Source organism: Nematolebias whitei, chromosome 23 (genome assembly GCF_014905685.2).
Source record: "Nematolebias whitei isolate Nwh7 chromosome 23, NemWhi1, whole genome shotgun sequence".
NCBI classification, from domain to species: domain Eukaryota; kingdom Metazoa; phylum Chordata; class Actinopteri; order Cyprinodontiformes; family Rivulidae; genus Nematolebias; species Nematolebias whitei.
This window is the reverse complement of record NC_056520.1, coordinates 3,174,956-3,185,030: the sequence shown is the minus strand read 5'-3', so window position 1 is coordinate 3,185,030 and position 10,075 is coordinate 3,174,956. Positions and strand designations below refer to the sequence as shown.

At 42.6% G+C, this 10,075-nt stretch overlaps 1 protein-coding gene across 1 annotated transcript in view; it reads right to left on the bottom strand.

Moving 5' to 3' along the window:
- Positions 1 to 509: 509 nt before the first annotated feature.
- LOC119428889 (gamma-aminobutyric acid receptor subunit beta-3) overlaps positions 510 to 10,075 on the bottom strand; it is a gene marked incomplete in the record, with an annotated part of 92,213 nt that continues 82,647 nt past the window's right edge. The window contains 2 exon segments of the mRNA XM_037696584.1: positions 510 to 1,590; positions 5,801 to 6,048. Of these exon segments, the coding sequence (XP_037552512.1) occupies positions 1,219 to 1,590; positions 5,801 to 6,048 (620 nt within the window).

Genomic DNA, 10,075 nt, shown 5'->3' with positions numbered 1-10,075 from the left:
ATTAACTTTTCCCACTAAATATTCTGACAGTTCAAGTCAGAGCGACAATCACGAGTTGATCAATTTTTGGGTAATACATATAGTATATTATTATATATACATTTACGTATATACACGCCTATGTACTTATGTACAAAAAATAATAATTCCACCATATTGTCGCCACAAAATAATTTGTCTTAAGAAAAAACAAATACAAGAGTATAAGGAAATCAAATAAATACGTAAAGTCAAGTACAAAAATATTACACTATTTTATGGGTTCAGTAGTAACCGTGGTGTCCAAAGGGCCATTGGCAGTTTTTCTAAATAAATAATTAAAACTTTTTTTAAGGAAGTTGAGTAAATTTGAGTGCAATTCTGTCATGCAATCGTGTGAAGTGCTTTTTTTTTTGTAAGATAAAAGTGGAAAAAGTTGGCAGTTTTAGTCACGAGTTGTGCTTATTTTCCCCTCCCCCCCCCAAAAAAAACCAACACTTTCGTTTCTGGAAAAAAAAAAAAAAAGACCCCAAAAAATTGAAAACCTGAGTCAAAAATCATCCTGAAGGAAGGGAAGAGTCTCGGTTTTCAACTATTGAGTCTGGGTAATCAATCCATGGTAGAGTGCAGTACGTAAAAAGTATATTTTCACTATAAACACGTACACATCGGTTTTTTTTTTTTTGTAACAATTGTGCCATAACCCAAGGAAAACTACGGCCGATCACCACATGCATTAGTAGTGCATAGCATAACACAGTTTAATGAATTCTTAAATATTGCCTGCACCCGACCAACTGAGTCGTAGAAAGTTTTCTATTCTTTTTTCTTTTGAATAAAAAAACTCATTTACCTTAGCTGTTTTTTGTGTATATTTCCCCCCTTTTTAAAAATACCATTATTTTATAACTTGCTGGCTTTATACTTTACTATTCACACATTATCGCGAGAGAAAAGTTAGTATTTGACGTCACACTTCCAAATTACAATACATAGTTTTAAAAATAAAAAAGTACCTTATTCTAAGATTCAAAGACCGCAAATATAAAAAAAACAATTAAGATGAGAACTTGGTCCAAGACTTCAAAGTCTTATCTGAGCCTGTTTTTTTGTTTGTTTGATTCACTTGCATCGTTGCAGTCTTTGACTCTACAGTGTCCGACGTGTATAAAGACAAAAAGAGCAAATAAGTGAAATAAAACCCGAGTCAAACAAAGAAAAAACATCAAAATGGGTCAGTCAGACATAGTAAAGCCAGTAGATGAGGTTGAACAAGGAAAAAACAGAGGGGAAGATGATACGCGACCAGCGGTCGATGGCGTTCACATCCGTTAGGTCGGGGATTTTGATTTTAAGCTGCGAGGACCGCCTCCGTAGGCGGCTGCGTTTCATCTGAGCGGACCGGTCCAAGGAGTGGCGGCTGGCAGAGCGCGGCCCTACACCGCCACTCTGCTTGCGGTACTGGATGTGCGACGAGGCCGTGCTGTCCAGCTGGACCATGGACTGAGAGTTCCTAATGTCTGCCACGCTGGTGGTGATCTCACCTCCTGCCACTTCGTTGTGGATCTCCAGGGTGGTCAGCAGGATGTTCCCATGACCGTGGGGCTCCGCCTGGAAAGATGAAAAATAGACGATCGTATTACAATCATGAATGCACCTCAGCAAACGTAGGACCAGAAAACACCAAAGAGAAATGGTGCACATTGAAACAAATTATCTTCCACTGCCGGTGCAGTTTGCTCCTATAAGAGCAGGGAAATTAAACCAGTATCGTTAAGCTGTGAATGAATTGCATCCTACCAATGTTTGTCTGTGAAAGACCAAATGAAAACCAATAGATATTATTTTTCTTCACACTGACTGATACAATAAGTAATGCCAACTTCTGTATGAGTTTCTACTCATTGTATGAATTCTATCACAGATAGCTCTGACTTTCAGTTTCTCTCCAAGTATCATGATTATCAGCGCACCAAATATAGATTTTCCCATTTTTTGATTGATGTGAAAATCTGTCCGTTTTCAGCCAAATCGTTGAGACAGCAGAAAACTTGTTCTTCAAAATATCCTGAGTGATTTGGACCAGGCTCCTTGAACTTCTTCATGGTAGAGTTGGCAAATGATCTGATTTATACAGAACCTGAACAAGAGGCACAAATTAAAATGTGACCTCATATAAACCTTCATACGGTCACATATGAACTGGTGAATAAATAACAAAAATAAATAAAACAGAAGAAAAAAAAATCAAACACAAAACTTTATGTGCCGGAGAATTACTTGTTCACAAGATTCACATTTGGAGACGTGGACGCTGGTGAAGTTTAATGTGAATTTACTTTGAAACATTTCCTGTTGCAGAGCTACAGTATATTTTGAGCTTTGAGTTACGATGAATGACTTTAGTGAGGTTGTAAAAATACTTCCATCCGTCCATCCATTATCTTCCGCTTATTCCAAATTTGGGTTGCAGGGGTAGCAGCTAGGCCCAGACATCTCTTCCAACTCTTCTGGGAGGACTCCAAGGCGTTCCCAGGACAACTGAGAGACATAGTCTGTCCAGCGTGTCCTGGGTCTTCCCCGAGGTCTCCTCCCAGCACATGCCCGAAGCACCTCGTCCAGGAAGCATCCTCACCAGATGCCCAAACCACCTCAACTGGCTCCGCTCGATGTGTAGGAGTAGCGGTTCTACTTAGGCCTGTCACGATAACACATTTTGCTGGGCGATTAATTGTCTCCGAAATTATCGCGATAAACGATAATGTTTGAAATTTGACAATAATTAGTAATTGTCAAATTTAATAAGAAATGTTTGTTAATTTTTGTGTGTAGTACCTTTTTGTGACTACCGGATGGCAGTATGAGTCTGTTTGAACCGTAGGATGGATAGTGAGGGAGCGATCAGCGTGTCTGTTTTTCTGTTCTCAAAATGGCGGACACTCGGTGTGGTTTGAGCTCTTTAGCGTTTTTCACACAAAGCTTTCAATAAAAAACTGGTTAACAAGTCCTCAGCTTCTTTTTGCAGAAAAAAAAACAACTTTTTACACAAAGGCACGGGTTTCAACTGTGAATTTTGGAGCTTCGACAAGACGGAGGTTATTCCCGAGGTCGGCCTGTTAGCTTAGCTTCTCAGCTTAGCTGCTTTTAACGATCCAAAAACGCGATTTTGGACGGTTAAAACTGATTTTTAAAAAGAAAGGGAGGGGTCAGTGAAGAGTTGGCCTTTTGTCGTCCAGTGTCTTCAGTACAAAGAGAGAGACAAGAAGAAACGATAAAGTCGATAAATGAAAATGAGGTCGATAATTTTCATTTTTCATGCAATTAATTGATTTATTGTTTATCGCGACAGGCCTACTGTTGACACATGAATAGCAATGAAACAATAAAAGTACAGTTTAAGTTTCCCTCATTCTCCATCATCCTGACAGTGACTCTGAGGTAGCCATTTTGAGGGACAACCTCAAAGATTGTTTGATTTGCGTCGTTTCCGTCAGCTCAGTGTCATTTTCAGTAATAAACACAAGAGATGCAGAACTGTACACGAGAATCCATGCGCAAGATGAGAGTGCCACAAAACAGCTGCACAGAAATAGAAAAGTGCAAATTCATTCCTTCATGCAAATGTAGCAACTGGTGAAGTCCCATTTTAGCTTCTTGAGCGTAGGTTTGAACATGTCAAAGTTTTTTTTACTACGTTCACTTTGAAATAACACAGTTTATTATTATGTTCATTTTAACAAATGCAACATTTTATATCTTTAACAGCATTCTAATTCCACACAAGGTTAATGTAGTTATTTTTATACCAGCTTTAACATGGACTTTACCATAACATCCACGCAACATCTACTGTTTTTTTAATTTTACTTAATACTTTTAATACAATTTTAATATATAAAAAAATGCTAAAGTTTGCATAATCTCCTCTTGGTTTGTTCTACACTTTAGAAAGTAAGAAATCAGAATTTGGTGAAAGGGTAGATAAGTTATATCAGAACTTTCATTTCGTCCAAGATGGCGGCAAAGAAAAAACTGACCAAGACCGCACAAAAAGAAAGGAAACAACAAAAGGACTTGTTTTAGTGAGATACTCTGAGAGATACTGTATGTTATCATCCTCGTTTGTAAAATGTATCACTCAGGGATAGATACTGGACTCTAGCGTGACACTGTTGGAGCCCAAGTCGAACTCTGTAATGAGGCTGAACCCCCAAAATAATATGAATTACAAAAGTAAAACAATAATTATTTCAGCTACTTTGATGTCCTCAAATTCCCAAAATACTGATTGTACTCACATTTTGAAGATACTCGTAGTGCTAATCTAAATGTATTTGTTTTTTAACTAGTTTTTTTCACAATGCCGTTGACAATAAAAAAAATGCATCAAATCAGCCAAAACATACAGAGAAAGGTTAGAAAACAGAAAAGATAAGAACTGTCACAAAAGATGCATTTAATCAGGAATGAAGATCCATACAAGACAATGGTCAGTTGGGGTCTGGATCCAGATCTTTTCCTGACTAATACCTATCTATTAGTTAACTCTTTGGTCTTCAAACTATATCCCTACACCTCAACTGAACTGAAGTTTCCCAAGGGCTTGGAAGCCAACAACGAGACAATGGTTGGTTGGAGTGCAGATCCAGATCTCCACACTGTGAAGTATTTCAGTTAACGCCATGTCCATACACTTCAGAGAAGCTGAAGTCCAACGGCTTGTCCTACAACCAGACAAAGGCTGGTTGGAGTGTGGATCCAGATCTTTTCTCAAGGATCAGTTACCCATGAAGTATTTGATCTTCATGCTAAGTTCCTGCACTTTTTACTACCTGAAATCAACAGGCAATGGTAGAAGCGCAGATCTAGTACTTCTCGGAAACCTAAAACCAGAAGTGCACTGGTTGGGTCAGGGAGATTAAGGCTTTTATTGGTAGTATAGTACAACTATGATAAAGTTTCTAATTTAGCTTGTTCTGCTTAGTGATGTAGTTTGGAAACCACAAAACCCTCTTTTCTGCAAGTTTCTGGCATTCTTCTTGATTTTGGATAGTTTTTGTAGTTTGCGCTTTTGCGATCAGATCGATTTGAGCGGAGTTCAGCAGTTCAAACATAAACTCAAACGCCTATTTTATAGCATCTCCTAAACCTCCGAATAGGCCAAACGGTGACACCAGTATTGTGAAGATAGTTGTGCTTGTTCCCTGAACTGTTAATTGACTGGGGGGACCTCTGCAGTGACTACCTGCTGGAAGTCAGACTGATTCATGCGCCATGAAAGAAATGACTTCACTGATGAGTTCAATGAGAACGGCTTTACACAGCATGCATTAAGAATGAGCTCGAAGAAGATCAAACGGCATCTGGCACACAATTTCTCACAATGTAAGCATGAGAATCCAGTTTATCAACATAATGCCATGGAGATGTCTGTTGTTGCATAGTTTATGACATGGATAGAGAGATTTTTTTGCACCAAGGCAAAAAGATACAAAATTAACCACATCCATGTCGGCTGATGGGCGATGGGAGAGTTGACTTGAGGATTTAAAAAGACTCTCAAAAACAACTCACCGAGCGTGAGTGGCGAAGACCTTTAACCTGATTGGACCGCTTTAGGGACGCGGTCCTACTACCTGCCTCCTGAGAAGATGAAAATATTCAGCCACATCTGTAGGACATAACCCTGAAAATTGATTTGTAAGTTGTGCATTCTCTAACACCAAGTAAAGAAAAGGCTTTCCGTCAATGACAGCAGAAATTCTTCCCAATTTTTGTTACCCATAGACGAAAAGGGTACAATTATCTGATTGAGACATACCCTTGCTGCGTCGTACTTGGCTGCTCTCTCGTTGTTGGCCTTCTCGGCCTTCTCTGCCAACTTCTTTTGCATCTGAGGGCCCCTTCCGAAGAAGATGTAGTTGACGAAGGCGTACTCGAGAAGGGCCAGGAAGACCATGACAAAGCAGCCCATCAGGTACATGTCGATGGCCTTGACGTATGGGATCTTAGGTAGCGTCTCTCTCAAGTGGGTGTTGATGGTGGTCATGGTCAGCACAGTGGTGATCCCTATGGTCACAAGAAAACTGTTGTATTGTTTGCAGAAAACAATCAACAAATTATTACAAATTTAGTATATTTTTTAAATCTAGTAAGTTTAGATCATACAGTGGAGTGGAACACCCTACAGACTGATCTGAAGCTGCCAGGACTCATGTCTTTTAGAGCCTTCAGTTCAATCCTACCTGAATGATACCTGTTTTTAACCGTTACTTTTTTACCCATTGTCTGTATTTTAACTATTGACTGTCTAAAAAAGTTAAATCTGGTCCTCTGGACATTCAAAGAAAACAAAACAAAGCAAAACAACAAAAAATGTAGAAACGTTTCGTCTCTCATCCGAGAGACTTCCTCAGTCTGAGGTGCTGTATTCTCTAACACCAAGAACTCCAAGATGGCCGCGCTCAGAGCAGTTGCAGCTTCACAGGCTCCCGGTACCATCCCAGTTTTTAGAAGTTTTGATATTGACTCTGTGCCTGACTCCGCGCGATTTATGCGTGTGAACTATAGCCGAACCGAACTGATGAGAATAGGAGCGGATTTGCCACGAAATATAGCAGAAATCAGCAACAAACTCAAAGCTACGCTCGGCAGAATGCAGATCTTAAAGTCATCTACCTGGAAGCTGCAGCAGAGGCGTTCCAGCGGGCAGAAGAGGAAGCGCTGCTCCCGGCTTAAGAGGAGAGGATGCCGGGCGGGGGTTATGGTGAGGCTACGAGCTAACGCTAAAGCCGGTAAACTCCCCATGCCGTCTCTCTTTCTGTCGAATGTCCGCTCGTTGGACAACAAGGTGGATTTACTTCGTCTGAGAGCGGGCGCCTCAGAAGAGATGAAGAAGTGTGCGGTGCTTTGCCTCACAGAAACGTGGATTACAAGTGAAACGCCGGACTCAGTCTTCCAGCTGGATGACAGACTTTTTTTTCGAGCGGACCGCTGCAGCGAGCTAACGGGGAAATCATGGGGGGGCGGAGTGTGCATTTACGTGAGTAAAAGTTGGTCCACGAACTGTACTGTTGTAAATAGCTCATGCTCGAAGGCTTTGGAGCAAATAACAGTGAAATGTCGGCCACATTATCTACCCCGAGAGTTCACAGTGACTTTTATCACAGTTGTTTACATTCCTCCGGACGCTAATGCTAATGAATCACTACAGGAGCTACATGATATCATCAGCTCGCTGCAGAGCAAACACCCCGAGGCTCTTTACGTTGTAGCCGGAGACTTTAACCACGTGAATCTAAAGGACTGTCTCCCAAGCTTTAATCAGCATGTGACGATTCCGACACGTGGAGACCGCACGCTGGACCGTGTTTACACGAACGTAAAAGATGCATACAAAGCCGAACCCCGCCCCCACCTAGGACTGTCAGACCACATCTCAATCTTCCTGGCTCCTGCTTACATGCCCCCGCTGAGACGCTCCAGACCGGTACAAAAGAAAGTTAAATGTTGGATCCAGGACAGTGGACCCATACTGAGAGATTGTTTTGATCGAACAGACTGGCAGGTTTTCAGAGAAGCTGCTGAAAATGGAGGTTCGCTTGATCTTGACCAATACACATCCTCAGTACTGGGTTACATTAGTACATGTACTGACACAGTCTCCACTATCAGAAATGTTAAAAGCTACCCAAACAGAAAACCTTGGCTGAATGCAGAGGTGCGTACCCTGCTGGAAGCCAGGAACACTGCCTTCAGGTCTGGAAACTCAGAGGAGCTGAGTAGGACAAGAAAAGAGCTGGTTGCTGGTATTAAGAGGGCCAAGGGCACATATGCAAAGAGGATCGAGGGTCAATTCATCTCACAAGACCCTCGGAGCATGTGGAGGGGCATTAAGTGCATAACAGATTATAAAGGAAGGAGTGAACAATGTCCCAAAGACCCATCTCTGCCTGATGCCCTCAACAAGTTCTATGCACGCTTTGAAGACCCGAACAGACCACCCAGCACCAGACTCACCTCACCACCGGATGAAGAGCATCTCAGCGTGACCTCAGCAGAAGTAAGGAGTACCTTCAGGAGGATTAATCCGCACAAAGCAACTGGCCCAGACAACATCCCCGGAAAAGTGTTGAAGGAATGTGCTGATCAGCTCTGTGAGGTGCTGGCAGACATCTTTAACACCTCACTTACCCTGGAGACAGTTCCCACCTGCCTGAAGACTGCCACCATCATCCCAGTCCCAAAAAGCTCTACAGTGACTGGTCTGAATGACTATCGGCCAGTGGCCCTCACCCCGATAGTCGCTAAATGCTTCGAAAAACTGGTCATGACTCACATCAAAACAACCATCAACATCAACGAGGACCCTCATCAGTACGCATACCGTGAGAACCGATCAACAGAGGATGCAATCTCCTCTGTGGTCCACACTGCACTCAACCACCTGGAGCAGAAAAACTCTTACGTCCGTATGCTCTTTGTGGACTTCACATCCGCCTTCAACACCATGATCCCCCAAACCCTGATGGACAAACTATCCACACTAGGACTAAGCCCCTCCATCTGCAACTGGGTACTAGACTTTTTAACAAACAGACCACAGTTAGTGAGGATCCACAACCTCTCCTCCTCCACCATAACCCTCAGCACTGGCTCTCCTCAGGGATGTGTGTTGAGCCCCCTCCTGTTTACTCTGCTCACATATGATTGTGCAGCTACCCATCCAGGCTGTCACATTGTAAAGTTTGCAGATGATACAGCGGTGGTGGGATGCATCACAAACAATGATGAGTCCAGCTACAGGCAGGAGGTGGAACACCTGGAGAGCTGGTGCAGAGAGAATAACCTTCACATCAATGTGAAGAAGACAAAGGAGATGATTGTGGACTTCAGAAGGAACAAAAACACCTACACCCCCCTGAACATAAGAGGATCTGCGGTGGAAGTGGTCTCCAGCTACAAGTACTTGGGTGTGCACCTGAATGACAACCTCAGCTGGAGCAACAACACCACCAGCCTGATCAAGAAAGCTCATCAGAGACTCTACTTCCTCAGACGGCTGAGGCGAGCTGGTCTGGGAAGCTCAGTCCTCACCTCCTTCTACAGGTGTGCAGTGGAGAGCATCCTGTGCTCGAGCATCAATGTGTGGCATGGAGGCTGCACAGCTGCAGAAAGAAAAGCTTTGCAGAGAGTGGTGAAGGCTGCACAGAAATCTGTTGGAGTCAGTCTCCCCACCATCACAGACATCTACACCTCCAGATGCAGGAAGAGGGCCACCTGCATCATGAAGGACCCCACCCACCCAGCACACACACTTTTTGCCCCACTCCCCTCAGGAAGGAGGTTAAGGAGCATTAAGTGTAGAACCACTAGACTGAGGAACAGCTTCTACCCTGAGGCTGTTAGACTCATGAATCTCTAACTAGAATAATCACTGTGAAAAACCATATCATGTTGCTGCTGATCTGTTTCATGTTGCTGCTGATCTGTTTCAATGTTGATGTGTTCATGCGTGCACATCTGCTCACAGACTCATGTTCATGTTTGTGCTGATGTTCAATGTTTTATGTTATGAGTGCTTAGTGTATATTTAGTTGATGTTTTTCTTAGTTCATATCTTAGATGTTATTACTGTTTTTCTTATACATTTTATTGTTGGATGTAACTGGGACCCTGTGTACATAATTTCGCTCCACCACATGTACCACATGAGGTGCGAATGACAATAAAGAAACTCTGACTCTGACTCTGACTCTGACTCTGTATTCAGCTCAGTCTCTTAAATAGCACCTTCTCAGAGTGGATCAACCAGTTTTGCTGCTGACAACCAAAACCAGCTGATCACATGCTCAAGAAGGACCATCAGCCTAACAATGGATCATTAGCACACTGATGGCTGTTTACTGTTCACAGAGGGCTGAGTGATACTAGCAATCACAGCATTGTAAGAGGGGGACAGTTGAACCTGGAGGCCTCCACCCCTGTTTAATGATGGACGATTTATTTTCACAAAGATGGCCTCCTTTACTCCTCTCTCAAACCATCGTTCCTCTCTGTCCAGGATGTGCACATCTTCATCCCTGAAAGAGTGACC